We start from the raw sequence: 19,574 nt of genomic DNA, 5'->3' as shown, positions 1-19,574 counted from the left end.
GAAAATCAAGAGAAAACATCAAGCACTTACCTTGCCTTTTTCCTACGATTCATCCTTTAGGGCAGGCAAATAACTAATGAGAAGAAATTCCTCCTTAGAGAAATATCAATGACAAAAACACAGAAGGAGCGAGGCAATGAAAATAACGGATCTGGGGTGCCTGGGTGGCTGAGTCAGTTAAGCATCCGATTTCAGCTCAGGTCACGATCTCGCAGTTTGTGAGTTCGAGCCCCTGTGTGGGGCTCTGGGTTGACGGCTCAGAGCCTGGAACCTGCTTCAGATTCTGTGTCTCCCTCTCTCTCTGTCCCTCCCCTGTTCGTGTTCTGTCTTTCTCTCTCTCTCTCTCAAAAAAAAATGAATAAAATATTAAACAACAACACTTAAAAAAAAATAACGGATCTGGGTGATGATCCTCGAAGGGGCCTGCATGACAAAGTGGGACACAGACAGACAAGCAGACACACAGGGTGTGCCTTTGTGGCAGGACACCCTCCATCATCTGTGAAGGAGTTTATAGACAAACAAATGAGAAAATCTAAATCTGCTCTCAAGCTTCGAGATCTAAAGAGCAGTTCTCAGGAAACCCAAAAGACAGAAGGCCACGTGACATGACTATAATCAGCAAAACCCAGCGTGGGGAAAACTCTTTGAAACAAATGACCCAGTTTCTTCATTACCAATCCAAAGATGGGCAGGAAAAGGAGGAAATGGAGAGGAAACCTACAAATTAGGAGCCATGTCAATCAACGGCAGATTGTGTCATGTGGATCGTGATTCAAACACAGTATAAGAAAACATAAAAAGTGTATAAAAGACATAAAAAATAACACAAAATATAAAAAATAACTGTAAGACATGGAAGAATGTGGATACGGACTCGATATTTGATTCTAAGGGATTACTGTGAATATTTTTATTTCTGATAATGACCTTGCAGGTATAGGTTTTAAACGCCTGATCTTTTAGAGGTCCACGTGGAAATTTTATAGACAAAATGACGTCCTGTCTCGGATATGACCCAAAACAATTCGGGGAGAGAGAAGCTGGGGTTATAAACGAATTGAGAATGATAACTTTAAATTGGGTGGTCGGTACATCAGATACATCCTCTTTATGTTTGAATGTTTTAAAAATGTCCACAGTGAAATGTCTTTTAGGTGAGTGTGCTTCCCCAACATTTGTCCTATGAGCACAAAAGGTGTTAGAGGCAAACAGCAGGTCCTTACCGGTCACAGTCAAAAATGTCAGAGAGATGATGAGATTGATGCCCCAGTTCATGCTAGAAGTTAAAGCCATGGCTCGTCCTCTAATTCCAGCAGGAAAAATCTCGCTCAGTAGTAGCCAGGGCACTAGAAGAAAGGGAAGAGAGGGTGGGGAGCAGCGAAATTATCAAACACCCATTGAAATGGAGGGCCAGCCCCCTGACCTCCGACCTCGGCTCTGGCCCTGAGTGGTTTATGGTTGGAGAGCAGGGCTGGGTCCTTCGTTGGCAGGAGGGAAGAGGACAGGCTTCCTGCTCCTCTCCAGCCAAGTGAGAAAGGATTCGGGAGAAACACCAACAGAGCCTGACAATCCTGGAGGAGGGGTGGGCCAGGGGTGGGGGGCGGGAGGACAGAAAGCGCGGGTATGTGACACAGGACTGAGAAATGCAAATGGGAGGGGCAGTGGCTGGGGCCACCTGCCAGGGAGCAACCAGAGAGGCAGCTTGGGCCCTCTGCCAAATACAGAGCCTCAGGGCCAGACCAGCGCTCTACCTGCTCCATGTCTGGGCCCTTCCCTATAATTTCCTTTGCCCCTGACCTTGGAGAAATCCAACATCATAGCTAATGAGTGGGTAGGAAATGGAGCCACGAAGGCAGGAGGAAGGAGGCTCTCTTATTCCCCCTTCTCCCACTTGGTCTTCCTGACCTGGGCAAGCTGAGTGGACAGAAGGTCTGAATTCAACAGAGCTCTGAAATTTGATTATTATACTTGACTTAATGTTTGAGTGTCTGAAAGGAGACTCTGGTCGGCACAAAAACTGACCAGAGCACTTTTGATTCTCTGGGAGTGACGGGGAGCATTATAGGACCCTCCTGATGGGATCAGGAGGGGCGGCCGAGGAGCAAACGCACTTGTCTTCTGCTTACAGCCTTTCCAGTCCAATCTGCCCTCATAAAGGCGCTACGAGTTCGTACAACGGACAGAGCACGTCCCGAAACTTACTTCAAACGAGTCTCCTCAAATCTCACACGATAGGAACTAATACTATCCCTCTTCACAAGAGAAGAAACTCGGGCTGAAAGAGTTAATAATTTGCCAAGGTCACGGCGCTCACAAGTGGCACGGGTGCCACTGAGTCCTGGCGGTCAGTCTGTGAAACTCATGCTTTTTAATCACGGTGCTCTCTTGCTGGTGGCTCAATAAATATTTGTTAATGAATAAGTAAATGTGGAATCTAAGCCTTTGATTCTGAAGAAAGAAGGACGCAGGAGCTGCCCCAGCTGCCCGGGCTCACTGCTGGCTAAGTCACCTTGTGTTGGAAAGCCATCAGTCACATACAGCCCAGATGTACCGTCCTAGCCCAGTGGAGGTGGGGGGTGGGGGCGGGGAGAAGCTTGAAGCCAGGGAGGGGCCCCCCTGCGGGCAACCACTGGGAGGGATCATGTGGGAACCAAGCTGTCAGCTGTGCCTCTAATTTAACAACTTGGCTCGCATGACGAGAGCAGGCTCTGGGCTGAAAACATCTGCTCATAGTAAATTTGCTGTTTCAAAGTAAGAAAAACAAATTGAATTATAGAAGAGAGCTGGAGAAACATTTTTTTTTCTTGATTACCTTTTCCACGTGAATCCGTATCGAGTTACCTTTAGGGCATGGAAGATACTTTAAACAAAAGGAACACGATGATCATTGTTTTAATTAACAGGGAATTCAAAGTCAACATTTTGTACCCCTCCCCTCCGCTTCCTACTTGCAAAAAAAAAAAAAAAAAAAAAAAAAACCAAAAAAAACTTTATTGGGTTCTTGCAGATTACACCCGAGGTAGGATCACTTTGCTCTTAATGAGACCAAAGCAGTGCTGGGGTAACCTTGTCCGGGGCTTTGTTAAGACTGGGGATCTGGCTCTGACGGTTGTGTGATTCTAGCAAAGTCTTTGTAATGACCTGCCCTTGGACAAATGCAAGATGAATTTATGTATATGCAATTTCTTTGGAGCTAAATAATCTACGCCACAGACCAATCCCCTCTGCCCCTTTCTGCCATCGTTTTTTGTCAAGGTAGAGCGGAGGGTCTCTTATCACCTTTTGCTCTAGCAGCCATAAGGAGGAGGTGGGGGATGGGTCACTCTTTCATTCTGTTTTCTGGAGGAGTTCGCACAAGTTTGCTTTATTTTTTTTAAAAAACGTTTTAAATGTTTACTTATTTTTGAGAGGGAGAGACAGAGCATGAGCGAGGGAGGGGCAGAGAGAGGGAGACACAGAATCCGAAACAGGCTCTAGGCTCCAGGCTCTGAGCTCTCCGCCCAGAGCCCCACTCGGGGCTCGAACTCACAAACCGTGAGATCATGATCTGAGCCGACACTTAACCGGCTGCGCCACCCAGGTGCCCCTCACACAGGTTTTCTTGGTCTACTTTCATCCCCACTTCGTCACCTCTGAAACTCCCTCCTTCCCTCCCCAGTTTCATCATGACCTCCTCTGGGAATTATTTGGTGGGATTTTGGAAAATCATTGCTGGGGTCATCAGACCCACGCTGACATCGGATGAAAATGAGCTGATCTTTCTGTCGTAGAAAGTGGTAGAGCTCGCCAACAAGAAGATGGGACAGTTTCCTAAAGCCCTAGTTATAAGCACTCAATCTGAACTGTCAGAGGCTTCCTGAAAGGACCCACAGTCTACACTGAAAGCCTGGGTACTAGGTGTGCATTCAATTCAGCACCTGAGCCAGCTTCTTGGGCAGTTGAACCAGTCAGTGAGCAATGAACTGAATGTTGAGAGAGGGACTTTCCTTCGTCTCTGATAAGAGCTTGTCAGGCAAACCTTGCGCCTGACGTTTCCAAAAATAATGCATCATTGTGGAAAGCTTCCACTTCTTTTTTGATCTAATAGAAAGAATTCAAGAATCGATACCTTGGCTTATCTAATATTGACAAACTGGGTGCTGTAGCAGTTGACAAGCATTTTGACAAGGATGGTTCAACCTCCCAATAAGAAGCCTGTTAAGTCAAAAATAAGGATTTTAATTGTTAAAACTATTGTTAAAATTGTTGATATTATTTTAACAATGAGTTCAGCACCCTAAAATCACAGACTTCCAAAATCAGAAAGTGAAATAAAGTTCTGAAGATGGTCCTTGCAGCAAGGGAAAACTTCCTGAAAGGATAAGAATCTTTCCACGGCAGCCTCAGGAGCAAGATGATGAAAAGCCTCCACGTTCCCTGGGAAGGGGCCACGACAAAGCGGAAAGAATGGAGAAGCTCTGTATCAGTTCACAAGGAAGGAGCGCGGAGATGTAAATGTCACATGGGGATTTACTATGTTGATATTGGTAATGGCAAGTAGAAGTCTTCTGAAAATCAGCAACGTTGCGTTCTCATGAGATGGCCTCATCGCTCTCCCAGGGAAAATTGAGCTATTGTCACATGGCACCGTGAGGAAGTGCTGGCTTTCTCTGGGAGTCCTTGTTCTCCCCTTCCCTGATGACAGAGCCAGAGGGGATGCTTAGTGCCCACCGCATAGCGAACTCTTCCACAATGAGTGCCACCGCTACAGTTTAGCAGACCCTGAAACAGTCCTCCTTGATTTCTGTTATTCCACCTTTAACCCTGACGTTCCAGGACTACCTTGGCAATTCGTGCCTCCATAAATGTCAGTCTGCACATGCCTTTTTTTTTAATGTTTATTCTTTTAGTTTTTTTTAATGTTTATTTTTGAAAGAGAGAGAGAGACAGAGTCTGAGTGTGTGTGTGTGGGGGGGGGTGCAGAGAGAGAGAGGGAGACACAGAATCCGAAGCAGGCTCCAGGCTCTGAGCTGTCAGCACAGAGCTTGACGCGGGGCTTGAACCCACGAGCTGCGAGATCACGACCTGAGCTGATGTCGGCCACTTAACCAACTGAGCCACCCAGGCGCCCCAATGTTTATTTATTTTTGAGAGAGAGTGAGAGAGACAGAGCACGAGCAAGGTAGAAGCAGAGAGAGAGAGAGAGAGAGAGAGAGAGAGAGAGAGAATGTGAGGCAGGCTCCAGGCTCTGAGCTGTCAGTACAGAGCCCAATGCAGGTCTCGAACTCACGGACCATGAGTGCGCAACCTGAGCCAAAGTCGGATGCTTAACTGACTGAGCCACCCAGGTGACCCTCTGCACAGGTCTTCAAGGCTTTCTTTTGTGGCTGCGAGGATAGAGGAGATTTTGGACTTGCCAGGACACAATTTGTCCACAAGTATTGGAACTTGTATTTCACATGCTACTGAATCACCACGGCTGCCCGTCAGAACGCGGCTGATCCGGGTGAGATCTGCAGACAGTGTTGACGGCCGGACACAGTGTCAAAAAATATGTTGACGTATCTCCATGTGCGTGGAGGACAAGGACTTGCATTGGTAGGGGCCATCAGTGGAGATGACCCAGCCCACCCAAAGGTAAACTGCCTGCTTATCTCCACCCCCTCCATATGAGCCACCAAGTCTATCACTTATCAGACCCGGCGGCTCTCCAGGCACACCTTCCATTTAGCTTGAGCTTTTCCTGAACCTCCTGGCATGCTAGCTCCAGGTTTGAAAAGTTCGTGGAGGTCTTAAACTCTTACCAGAGAATTCCTAGCAACTTTGGAGGAAGTTCTACACTCAGGGTGCAGAGTTTTCAACAACCTGACTTGCTGAGAAATCAGTGTTCCACACTTTGCAGAAGTAAAGCTAAATCCCATGACTTTTATTGCCTATGCAAACAGCACAGGGCACACCTAGCTCTCTGTCTGCCAAGAGGTCCTTTAAATATGAATGTGAGAGGGAAATAGGCCCATTTCCTCCCAACCAGATGTTTAAATCCTGGCTTTGGAAGTTCCCTAAATAGGATAAGTGTGCTCTTTAAAAGTACTCTGCACTGTAGAGCACCATTTCCAACATCAGTGATGATGCAATAGCTTTCGCTTATTTTTATTTTTATTCTTATATTCTCCTTTCTCTCAGTCTCTCTGAGTTTTGCTCATGCCTGGCCTCTTCTCAAATATTTTATTCAAGAATACTATTTTGTATTACTTAAACAAACCAAGAAAAGCAACAAAAGAAAGTCTCAATGTTCCCTAATCTTTCTATCTTCATGATCTCTAGTCAACACCAACTGATTTTTTGAAAATATTGTAGGGGAAATTGGAATAAATCGAATAACCCTCCGTTTAAAAAATGCCAGAATTGATCATGGAACTCCTTTGTGAGCAGGAACCAGTTGGAAATAAGAAAAAGCTATTGGCAGTGGTCTTCAAACTTTCTTCTTGTGTAACCTTTAAAATAATTTGAAAAACTAAGTACTTTCTTTCTTTATAAGCCAGCATCAAACTCCCTTTCACCATAAATTTAACTGATAGCAAAGAATGCAACTTCTATGGTATTATACACTCTAATATAAAATAGAACACTTATCATTCTATGAAATACCATACCTATCTGATATTCATCATCATCCATTTAAAAAATACAGGAATAAGGTATTTAACATCAATTTTATATAGTTTTTCACCTTGAACTTGGTATTTTATCCTTTTGTAATGCATTTATAAACCTGAAAGTCTTTTGGTCACTCCATCATAATTCTCTGAAAAAACATTACCTTAAATTGAAATTTTAGGGATTTTTAAATTTCCCCTAAGAGATTTTGGTATTTTTTCCCTCAGGTATTAACACAATAATTAATACAAAATGGATGAAAATTATAGAAATACGTTACAAATCTTTAGAAATAACTATCAGATATGAAAAGTGAAATGTATTGAAAAAAAGCCTCTCTTAATTGACCGGGGAGTTTTTTCTTTATCATGTATGTGTGGGTGAATGTCACTTCTAGAACAATATGGTACATTTCTACTCTTTAGATGAAATTTATTGTTCTCAAGGATAATGAAAAAAGATGGGGAGTTGAAGAAATTTTATAACAGCAGTATCACTCAGTTCTCTGCATTAACAAAACAAGTTTTTGTAATGATATATCAGCTCATAACTTGGTTAGCTCATTCTTTAATTTTGTTGAAAGTAAATTATTGGAAATATCTAGGTTTATGAAAAGATGATTATCTAGTCATTCTCATTTTTCCATACCATACCTACAGCAATATTTCCTTTTTTTTTTACTCAGTATATGAAATTTATTGTCAAATTGGTTTTCATACAACACCCAGTGCTCATCCCAAAAGGTGCCCTCCTCAATACAGCAATATTTCCAATTATTTTTTTGATTAGTGCTCCTGAGGTTTTTATAATTTGGGACATGTGTCATAATAAAAAGGTTTCCTGATGGGTAATGGGTGTGCTTTAACAACAGTTATTACAATGGAGATGAGGAAGAAGAAAATTTAGGGAACAGATTTTCCCTAAAGAATCAAGAAATTTATTTTCTTTGATGTACCATTGAAGGAGTACTCTGGAAAATGAACCTCTAGGAGTATGACTATCCCAATTTTCGGACCACTGAACTAGGATTCAAAACGAAAAATAAAAAAAGGGGTTACGAGAAATTAGTCTTTTCTTGTCTAAACTATAACTTGAATGTCATGCTTCAGAGCTAATACATTATGCGGCGCTTTTTTGATGATTGCTTTGGGCTTAATCAGAAAGGTATTCTGGTTTTTAAATGTTGCAAATATTCCTCGGAAAAATTCTTAACATCGTGCTCCGGAAAACAGAAAGTAGCAAAGGAATGCTTGGGTTGATCAAGACAGTATTAAAACCTTAGTCTGTTTCTTTCACATCTTTACTGTGTGATATTCACAGGCTTCAAGGGCACAGGACTACGCTGTGGTGCCGACTGAGAGGGAAGTTCAGCACTTGTTTTATGGGAACAGTTGCCCATGGTAACGGAACTGATGGTGTCATTTCATTAAGTGTTGAGTTGTGCTCATGCTACAAAAATGCAATTTTTACACTGCTGCTGTTAGGTACTGGTTTCCTGCTTCATGTAACTCCAAAGAGGAAAATAGGATTTCACTGGGCAAGGGCACATATTTCTTTCAGCACAGAGCCCGACGTGGGGCTCGAACTCACGGACCGTGAGATCGTGACCTGAGCCGAAGTGGGACGCTTAACCGACCGAGCCACCCAGGCGCCCCAAGGGCACATATTTCTTTAAGCCTTTCCTCTTTCGCTCAGATGCAAACTTAGTATAAAACTATTCAGATACCATTTTTAAATTTACTTTGCATTATTTTAATGACTCACATCAGAGCACCAAATAAATCACCATTTTCATCAATCAACATGGCCTTTAACTTCATTAATTGGAAAAAAGGAAGAGTACGGGTGGGAATATTGGTGATAACTAAAACCTAAGATTTAAAAGAAAAAAAATTTGGAAAGATCTTAAACTTACACACTTAAACTTAACACAGACTAATGTGTGAATATGATTGTTTAATGGCTACAGTTGATAATAAAACACCCACGTTTGTAGCATAATAATTTGGGGGACACCTCGTGGCTCAGTGAAGCATCTGACTTCAGCTCAGGTCATGAGCTCACGGTTTGAGAGTTTGAGCCCCGCATCAGGCTCTGTGCTGACAGCTCAGAGCCTGGGACCTGCTTCGGATTCTGTGTCTCCCTCTTTCTCTGCCCCTCCCCCACTCACTCTCTCTCTCTCTCTCTGTCTCTCTCTCTCTGTCTCTCAAATGTAAACATTAAAAAATTAAATAAATAAAATAAAGCATAATAATGTATGCAGTATGCCTTTTCTCTAAAGGTATGTAACTATCCTATAAGAATTGGAGGAGAAAAAAGATGATCACTAAAACTGCCTTTAACAGTCATGATTCTGAATATTAAAGCCCTAGAGCCTAGGAGGCAATATGAAGAATACTGAAATCTTTTTTGAAACATTCAATGTACTCTGGTCTGTATGCTTCTGTGTTCTAAACCCAATATATCTTAGAGTGAAGCAGCTTCCAAATTAGAACCTGCTGTTTCACATCCCGGAACTATCAAAATCTTTAGCTATGCAAACATCACATGAACAATTGCTGTTTGAAGAACTAGAGTTATTTGGGTATAAAATCTAAATTTGAATGTTATGGCAGAGGAGTCTTATGCTTCCTACTGCTAACCCATCCTCCAAAAAGCTGGCTAGACTCCGTAAAACTAAACCACACAAAAAGTTAGACTCTACAGTTTTTGCAACTTAAAAAAATTCTGGTTTCTTATTGAAAACATTAAATCAGCTTTTGGGGGTTACTTGACTCGAGAGACAATTCTCTGTGGCTCTCTCGCAGTTCTGCATATCTTCTGAGCAAAAGCGCTGTCTTTGGTCTGGGATTTTTGTGTAACAAACAGCCTTGGAAGACAGATATAGGGTCTCCTCCGGAGCAAAGGTTTGTTTACAATCCAATAAATTAAAGATAATGTCTTCCATGGAAGAAATCAGGCTGGCTTACTGTCTATTATAAAAGTTTCGGGTTCCCTAGGCTTGGGGCCCCTCTTCTCAAAAATAACCCATAATATGTGCAGGGATTATCTCTTTCTCTTTGTGGTTAGCTTGTTTTCTGTCGTTAGCTTGTTGTCTGTTGTTAGCTTGCAAGTGGGCTAAAATATCAGCCAGTTTACAGTTCTTGAGAGTTTGATTACTTGTGGCAATGGTATGATTTTTCTACAAAGATCTTTTATTACTAACTGTGGACTGCCCATTTACATCTGATGGATTCAATGGGATCGTTAAGCCCGAGATAATCCATTGAAATATTTCTGTAAACTCTAATATTAATTAAAAAGCAGAAACAAGTCTCAAATGCCAGGTTCAGATTTTCACATATTTCTCTTAGGAAAACTGTGAAGGAATTGACTCAAATTTTTTCTGTAGAGTCAAGTTTAAATACACCTAATTACTAAACCAAGGTATGGAACATTATTCCATGACATTGCTAATCTTAATCTTTGTTTTCAAAGGAAGGGCTGGGTCTTGTATTTGGGGAAAACAATAGAAATCTGGAGATGAATATTTTGTATAACACTACAACTTTTTAATGGCCTTAATTTTAGGAAATTTAAAATGTAAAACTTCTTAGGTCATCAAATATTGGAGATGGCCTTGCATCCGGAATTGAGTAGCTTTATTCAGATATAATTTTTGGTGAAAGGTACACAGGGTTCTATACACCATACATGCATCTCTAATTCCCTATACACTGACTCATATACCAGAGGAGATCAGGATGTATCAACCCCAAACTAGACAGAGAGCTCCCCTTTAGTCCCAGAAGCTGAGAGAGTTCCAGAAACACTTTTTTGACTCCTACAACACATATTTATTGCACCCCTGCTGTGGGCCAGGCCCTAGGTTAGGCTGGAGGAAACAACAATGAACAAGATAGAGGTTGTGTACACATAGGACATATAGTCTGAATTAGTTGCACCAACGTAGAAGAGTGGACAGGTGGGTGTTTCTCAGCCTACCTCACACCTTTCACCAAAGCTTCAGGACCTTCACTAAGCCATGTCTGGTTTCCTAGGAAGCTCTCTTGACTGCAGGTAATCCAGAATTAAAAGATATTTTAAGGCCCAAATCTATTCATTTTAGTCTTGACCCAAGTGGAATAGTGTATAGAAGGGAGGTGATGAGGACCATGGCATCATAATTCAACATAGGGCTGTGAGGTACTTCCCGTGTGTCCTGACATGGCTTGAACAAAACGCCTGCTGCGGTCAGTGGTGGCATTATCAGAACTATTCACGTCTTGTCTGACATTTATTAGCATAATAATTAGCTGTATTGAGTCCACACTGGACGTCAGGCACTGAACTAGGAATGCTTGATATAGATTGCCTCACTTAACCCCACGATTACACTGTGAGGCAGACAGTATTGTCCCATTTTCTAGATAAGGAAATTGAAACCTCGAGAGATGAACTGACTTGCCCAAAGTTCCATACCCTGGACCTGAGATTCGAGGCCAGGCAGTCAGATGTCAAAGCCTGGTCCGAATTCAAATACCCCGTGGTATGGCCTCAACAGGCTTTCTTGCTGTTCTGCCAAATCTTCAGTCAAGCTCATGTCCCCTCAAGGCCCCTTGACCTGCCATCACCCCTGATTCAAACTCCCTGCCCCCAGATTTTCACACCACTTTCTTCATACAAGCATTGGCCCAATGTCACCACACCAGAAAGGCTTTCTGTGACCTTTCGACCTCCTCCACACAGGCTATTCCATTTATCCTTTCCATTATTTCTTTACTAGTCTTACCTAAAGCTAGGTGTGAGCATTTCTCTCCTCTTGACACTGTACCACGCATGTAGTCATTTTCTTGCTTATTGCCTGTCCCCATCACTGGGCTCACGAGGGCACATCGTGGGCCTCGCTCACCCACCCCGAATCGCCACACCTGTCACTGAGCCCCGTATGTCATGGGTGAGCAATACACATATGCCGCATAAGCGAGTGAACTGATGACCCCCCCCCCCCCAATCGCCGCTTCCTCCCTCTCCCTCCGCCTCTGGGTCCCCGCAAGTCGCTTTCTTGCTGGAACTTCTGCCTATTTAGTAGAAGGGCTCTGGGAGGCTCATTGGTGGCACCTGTCACTCAGCCTGCAGTGTAAGGTTGTGCTTGAATGGGTGAATACAAAGGTAGTTAACAGATAACAGCCACAGTCTCATTACCGAACTTAGCATGTGACGTCAGACAAATTCCTTCCATCTGCTTTCATGAATAGAGACTAGTCATGAGATGGAAGAGGTTAATTCATTAATTTATGAACATAGTAAGGTTTGGATTTTAAACAGCCCTAATTATTGTGAAAAGAACAGCCACACACATTTTTCTGTGTTACGGTGGCCACTTTAAGGAGGGCTGGGTTTCTACACAAATGTCACCTCAAACGAACTCATGAGCTAATAATTCCACGCCTCGGGTTTGGGCTCATCTGTGCTTTACTTTTGAACGTGAGTCAAAGGGAAATCTTCCTGTGGGTCTATGTCCTCACAGTGTAAGGAACCTCTGGTTCAACCCTGAAGTTTGAACCATGATGGACAAATATTCTGTAATTAGAAGGAGCTAAGTGACGTTCGATCAGGACCACCCCAGAAGCACAGGCGAGGGTAAGATTCTGATTTTGAACGTATTTTAAAGTGAAAAACGAGGTATGGAAAGTAGAATGTTAAATAAATGTCTCTAACAGAAGCAGTGGCATCTATATCCTGATTTCTTTTGATGGAAGAGTTTTTGGATGAGTAACAGAAAAATGGAAGGCAGAGACTTTAGACCATGAGCCCTTCAGCAAGCGGATTAAGACGATGGATTCCTTCCCTGAATAGTATATTAGACGCATACAATAAAATACATAAGATTACTTGGTACCGACCAAATTCATGCCCCCTCCTGAATTCAAATTCTAGGCCGAGCTTTATGATGTTACACGGAGGGAAACAGAGGACCAGAAAACAAAATGATGTAGGGCATGTACTTTAACCTAAAAATAGAAACACTTTTTTTTTGGCTGAAGAAACTATGTTGTGATCTAATACAATTAAGGAATGTTGTTCTAAGCCAATCCAGATTTAAGAAGACTTAATAAAAACAGTTTAATCTTGCTTTCATTTTACTTTAGTAAGGCAGCTAACTCCCTTTATACACAAAGGATTTGCATCTATTACAAGCAATAAACTCTTTAAATGAAATACCTGGGCAATAATCACATGAGATTAGTAAGTTTTATTATGCATTCAAGATCTGGTATGAAAACCTTGCTCCTAATAAAAATCTTTAAACTCCAACTGGCTTGCAAGGTTTATACTAATGCTCTAGAATACAATTTTGGTGACCAAATTGGAAATCCTAGGTTACGTTTTTTTTAAAAAGAAAAAAACTACAACATAATATACAGACATAAATGACTGACTCTTGGCAAAAAAAAAAAAAAAAAAAAAAGGACAGTTACCAGATCCCTTCTGAAAACTCTAGAAGAATCAATAACCCAAACCACGTGTATGAAATAACCACTGCTTCTCACCAGAGGGGAAGATTTGGGGTTCTGCCTCAGACTGCGTGCCCCCACAGATTCATGAGTGAGTACCCAATCTGTAGGCTTCTTTCTTTTTTTGTTTTTAAATAATGTTTAGTTTTGAGAGACAGAGAGAGACAGTGCATGAGTGGGGAAGGAGCAGAGAGAGAGGGAGACACAGAATCCGAAGCAGGCTCGAGGCTCTGAGCTGTCAGCACAGAGCCCTGTGGGGGCTCGAACTCACGAACCGCGAGATCATGACCTGAGCCGAAGTCCGACTGAGCCACCCAGGCACCCCTAAGCTTATTTATTTCTTTTACTCAACATGTACTTATATGGCACTCTGAGTGCCAGTCTTTAAGGACTTCATTATGAGCCGATTTAATCTTAACAAGGCTATGATTTAATTATTAATCATATCCATATTTACAAGTGATAAAAAATGAGGCACAGAGAAGTTAACTAACTTCCTCAAGGTTGCACAGCTAGCAGAGTGGAGATTCACCTCCAGGCAGCACCCTACTCCAAAATCCACACTCTTCCTTTTCTTAGTAATTGAACCCATATCTTGTTACCTACATGTCACCCAGCTCAGTCCTTGGAACTGCAATTATAAGCTGGGGAAACCATGAGACAAAGGGTCATTTCTTCTCCCACACCCAAACCTCCTTCGACCATGAGATTCTCTACCTCCTTAGCAGAAAGAACTCTCTTCTCTTTCTAGCAGCAAAAGGTAGAGATGTCCAAGAAAAACTGGGGCTACTTTTAGATACTCTGAGTCGGAAATTCCCCAATAATGCTTCACGACTTGACAAAGAAAAGCCCTAAGTGCCTCTCACTACCTCTTTTCAAGGCCTCCTCACTTCCCTATATCGTATCTGACGGGCCAAACCAGAAAGAGACTTTTTGGAAATATGCCCAAGTGATGGATTGTTCCGCAAAGAGCCTCGCGATGGTGGCCAGCAGGGATAGCTCATATGGTGCCTCGCCTGCCCTGGAAGGCTTGACACATGTAAAAACCACACTTCGAGATCTTTCTTAATGTTTGTATCCCATTTTAAAACTCCTTTTCCCCCAACTCCTCCTCTTAGAAACACACATGCCTTCCTTCATGGTTTTCAAACAGACTTACGTAGTGCTCACTTAAAGGAGGAGAAGGAAAAAAAAATAACATGAGATGTCATTTCTTTTCCCAAAGGCCTTATTCTAATAACGATGTTTGGTTAATAAGCCAAAACAAACATAACGAAGCAATACACTTCATCATTAAGGCCTCAGTGGTGTTATCACACACGTGACTTCCACTTACACCAGACTCAACAGCATCCCAAACAGTCGCACGTGCTTCAACTCTACCCTGTGAGATCGAGCAAGGGTCATTATGCACAATTCATAGATTAGAATCAGCTTCAGAGAAGATAAATGGCTTTAAGATCCCACGGCCCGTAGGTAGAAGAGCTGGAATTAGAAGAACCCAGCTTTTCTGATTTTACATTCAGGCTCTTCCGTGGCCCCGGACCAGACCGCTCTACACTAGAAATACTTCGTAGTGCATACAAACAAAGACCTCTAAGAAACCGAGTGAATCCCTAAAGGAGACGAGACTTACACTGAGCTCTAAAGATAGGAGGGATCTGGGAAGAGGGGAGGGGGAAGGAAAAGGAACCATAACAAGGGCGTGTGTCTCTCGACCGGGGTGTGGAGCCGTGGAGATACAGCAGCGCCAAGAGGTAAAGCGTGACCTCACTACACGAGGGCAGGGCTGCCCCTCCCTTTGCCGTCCATTCGGAGTCTACACGTGCTTCTGTATGAGTGGTGGCACCGGAGCACAAGGCCACTGACGGACTACAAAATGGAGCTGGGGAGATGATGGAGGGCCTTGGAAATCATACCATCTTTCCCTCAGAGATGGGTGAAGGAGTAATAGAAAGAGGATGGATGAGGCTCCAGATGCCTGGGGATCTGGTCCCACGTCTGTGTGCTCTCAATCTCATGGACTTCTTTCTTGTCTATAAAAGGAATACGTTGGACTAGGGAATGTCTAATCTTCATTTCCTCTTGAAAGGCATTGGACTTCTCTGATGTGGTAGAAAGCAGGAAACCATGGAAGATTTGTGAGCTGTGGTGATATGAGGAACATGGTATTTAAGGGGGCCCCTATGTTGGACGGGAGGGCATGGGAAGGATCTGCAATGTAAGAGAATTACACGAAGCGTCTGCCGGGAATCAAAGAGCGAGCTCCTAAGGGGTCGACTATGATGGCCGAAACGGGAAGGAAAAGCTCAACACAGGAGGCATTTGTGAGCGGCAATGCAAGAGCGTTCGGTCATTGACTGGATTGGGAAAAGGCATTAGAGCATCAGACTGAATGACAGACAGCGTGGAAAAGAAAGGGCCGTTCCCCCTGGTCTCAGGGAGAAAAGAATTCAGCACTGAGCGTCTTGCATTGGGCTTACAGTGAAGCGTCAAAGTGGAAAAATCCCGTACTCATTAGGAAAAAAAGGAGCTCGAAGTCATATGACACGATAGAACTAGAGAGAAGTGAGAGTCATCAGCTGCAGGGAGATAATGAACATTCCTGAGAAAATAGGTGTGGAGGCTTTTATAATGCATTAGCAAAAGGGTCTTTTTTGTTTGTTTGTTTTATAGCTAAAGAAACGAAAGCCAAGAGACATTAATTTAATGATCTCACCTCTTTTTTAGAAGTAGATGGAATGGAAGCTAGTCATACATGTTAACAACTTAATAAATATCTATCACAGGAATAAGAGAAACAATATCTAACAGAAATAAATATCTATCACGGCATTTGAAGACAGCATTCAGGGCCCTTGACCTTCTGGAATGTTTTTGGCCACATTCACATCTATTCTTTCTTAGTCCGGAGTTCATTACTATGGCGGTTTTGTACTGCGTCCATTGAGCTGAGCTGGAACTATGTTTCCCAGAGTTCCCTCCCCTGGGTAGTTCTGGTGAGGGTTGGCCAGAAGAGAAATTTGCACAAGGCTTGGAAGGCCAAAGTGACACATCAGAGCCTCTGCTGGGTCCTAGACGTCACTAGGGCTGTGACCGGCTGCCTTTCCCTGCTGGTCGTGAGGACTAGCCAATGGCACCCAGTCTCCTCCTCTGGCCTCTCCTGCTGTTGTCAGGGCTCTACGGAGAAGGACACCCCCTTTTCTGTGGGTGGCCAGCATCATCAGAGTCGATGTGGTGGGAGACAGACGTGGGCTCCAGTTTCTTCTTGCGGATTCCAGTTTGTCGTGGCTTTGAGGCCATCCTTTCTTCCCCGGGGCCCTGTGTGAGGGGCAACCCTTGTGACAAGTTCCTTGTCCCCTATCACTTACAGTGGTCCTGCTTCCCCGACAGAGCTGCTCACAATCCCTCCTTACCCAGGCCTTCCTATGCCCCGCCTCCCTCTAATTGACTGTACTTTGCATCTTCCACTGATTCCCAAGGGCCCATTAGCCATCAGAAAAGGGTGATGAAATTTTAAAACACATCTTCGTATTTTTAAAGAGACAGCATGATGGACAGAGAACCAAGAAGGCAGTACTAGCTACAAGGAGGTTTGGGGGACACCATCTAGGGGCTTCTGGTACCTGACCGTGGAGGCCTCCACAGCACCCAGAACTGCCCAGTCACTAAGCGAGAGAGAAAGAAACTCCAATCTTATTGAATTCACTGTTATTTCAGTCTTTGTTAGGGCCGGGCTTGAAATCTAACCAAACAACCAGTAAACATTATCTTCGTCAACTTCAGTCATTCAAGTAAGTACACATCAGAAACTTCTGTGTTCTTATCATTACCCTCCCTCTCTCTTATCCTGCAGCTCAGCCTTATAAATGTACATGCTCACTTACCCAGCAGAGCTTCCGAAAAAGAGGGACTGTCTCTACCTTGCATAAAATGCAGAGTGGAGCACTGAAACAGCCTCATGTGATGGGCAATGACACACGATTTCCATTCATTCTTGCCTCTACAGCGTCCTCGTGGAGGACGGAACTAGAAAGTAATTAACATTTATTTTCGAGACCAACAGAGGCCTGCTTATTCTTGCCTGGGACGAGGATTAACACTGAATTTCAGAAGACGAGTCTTTTCAATTATTTGAGCAAGTCACTTCGTTGGCCTCTGTGAGACCCAGTACCGTCATTTGTAAAATTTGGTGACCATTCTTTCTTCACAGGCTTGTCCTGAAGGTAAAACGAAATACTTCAAAGTATGTAAAACCTTCCTAGCACAGTATTTGACCTAATAGGTGTCAATACGTATGAGTTGGATCTACAGCCTAAATTGTATTTTGAAAGAATGAGTAGAGAACACTATTTCAAGAATCCTAAAGGGTAAATAGCAAACAGCTCCCAATAATTTCTTCCAAAATCAAACGGAGTTTGCTGAAAAGGGGAATTCTTGCTCTAATACACTAGTGTATCAAATGGGAAGCTAGTGACGGAGAATTTGCTGCGTGTTTTCAAAGTTACCCAAAAACTAAAGACAGAAAGGGAGTAGGAGCTCATACCATGAGTATGTGGGTTCTGGAGGTTTATGATCAATGTCTGTTCACCTAAAAGTTTCTCTGACTTAAAGCAAGAAAAGCATCCTTTTCTTTTTGCTCACCTTTCCTTAGATTCTTAGTTGATTCTTGATATTGTAAAAGACTGGATCAAGAAAATTGATGTAAAGAAGATTTTTAGTTATATGATGAACGTATAGGAAAAAAAGACGCTGGCAAAGGAAATCAACGAGACAATACCACCTGAAGTTTATCACATGAGCAAAACTTATTGTACTCCTTCATATGGAAAAGTTCACAAAGGAGCTTGAGTTGTTCCTTGGTACGAGACAACACTTATACGTTGCCCTTCCGGTGGACTTCAAGGAGCTTCTGAGAATAAAAGCGTAAGATGCTCTCTCGAATTTCATTAGCTTTGTGCAGCAGAGTAACCATGTAAGTATTGTCTGCACCGCATGCATGTTTGTGTTCCCCATAAAATTCATATGTTGAAATCCTAATTCCCAATGGGATAGCATTTGCAGGTAGGGACTTTAGGAGGTAACTGGGTCATCAGGGTGGAGCCATGAGAAAGCTAGCTAGCTCTCTCTTGTCTGTCTCTGTTTCTGTCTCTCTCTCTGTCCCTCTGCCATGTGAGGACACACTATGAAGGTAATGGCCAATCACAAACCAGGAGGGGGGCTCTCACCAACAACCAAGTCTGCCAGCACCTTGATCTTGGACTCACCAGCCGCCAGACGATGAGAAATAAATGTTTGTTGTCTAAGCCATCCAGTCTTTGGTCTTTTGTTATAGCAACCCAAACTAACTAAGATAAGTGTCCCACAGATACACACCCAAGATGCCTGATTCCTGAAATAATAGTCGAAACCTATTTTCAGGAAACTGTTCATTAATAATATTTGCCATTGCTAAGTCTTAACAAGGAGGGCCAGCGTTCAGAAACAAGTCAGAGAGGTCAGAGGCTGATGGTATTGTAGAATTGACTCGTATCTGCCCATGCACAGTCCCTTAGAAGGAAATCCATCAACTCACAGTGCCAGATGAAGGGCCAGCTCTGGTCGCCCATGGTTTGGACCATGTGGCCCAGAGGTGTCCCGAACAACCACTTATGACTGCGTCGCAAAGGACAGAGCCCATCAGATTCCTTCTCTTTCTCTGGAATTTGAAAGAATCAATATCTAGAGACTGATCTCAGTTAGATGTGGGAGTAGGCTGCAAAGTGAGGAAACAGAGCAGCTGTAGAGGCCATATAAGTCATGTGCAAATCCAGGTACTAATTAACTGAGATTAAGGAGGCCAAATCGGCTGGTTGCTGACCAGAAAGAAGCAGACACAGGGAATATAGTTCAGGTAATTCAAGTATCATCTCCTTGAAGACAGGGACAGTGTCTGTCTTGTTCATTACGATTTCTTCAACATCTAGCATAGTTGTTTGTTATTAAAAAATTAGTCACTTGATACATATCACCTGAATGAATAGTTAATGACCTAACAGTAGATCACCAGAGCAAGCCCTAAAGTGACTTTCTTTCTAGGAACATTGTCAGGTCCTGGAACCAGAAACCTAAATTTGTCCGTGAGATTCCCTCTCCTTCAACATAACCAATGTCTTCTCATGTTCTTAAGCTCCAATATTTCCTTTTATCTGAGCAACTCTGCTTGGTCCCTGATCCTTGTAAACAACAACAGCAAAACTTTGTGGGAGAGAGGAAGGAAGAAAGGAAGAGGGAAAGAGAGAAAGAATGGGGGAGAGGGAGAGCTGTAGGAGTTGACTTATACTTCCCTAAAGAGAGGTTTGGATTTTGTGTGTGAGGCTAAAAGACGAGGAACTGCCACCAACAACCTGTTCTGGAAAACCGTAGAGAGTTTGCTCAAGAGAAGTGTTTGAACTTTGT

The 19,574-nt window shown here is 43.0% G+C and overlaps 1 protein-coding gene across 3 annotated transcripts in view; it reads right to left on the bottom strand.

Moving 5' to 3' along the window:
- SLC2A12 (solute carrier family 2 member 12) overlaps nucleotides 1-19,574 on the bottom strand; it is a 59,463-nt gene that overhangs the window by 17,806 nt on the left and 22,083 nt on the right. The window contains exon 3 of one of the 3 annotated variants that reach the window (XM_040449127.1): nucleotides 1,227-1,349. The exons of 1 other annotated variant lie outside the window; for it this stretch is intronic. In XM_040449127.1, the coding sequence (XP_040305061.1) occupies nucleotides 1,227-1,349 (123 nt within the window). Of the gene's footprint in view, nucleotides 1-1,226; nucleotides 1,350-16,872; nucleotides 17,357-19,574 lie in introns of those variants that run through there. One more of the 3 variants, XM_040449129.1, reaches the window with a different exon arrangement.

The sequence above is a fragment of the Herpailurus yagouaroundi genome, unplaced genomic scaffold (assembly GCF_014898765.1).
Source record: "Herpailurus yagouaroundi ecotype Mexico unplaced genomic scaffold, PumYag 198, whole genome shotgun sequence".
Classification (NCBI taxonomy): domain Eukaryota; kingdom Metazoa; phylum Chordata; class Mammalia; order Carnivora; family Felidae; genus Herpailurus; species Herpailurus yagouaroundi.
The sequence above is the reverse complement of the archived record's forward strand: the minus strand, read 5'-3'. Positions and strand labels throughout refer to the sequence as shown.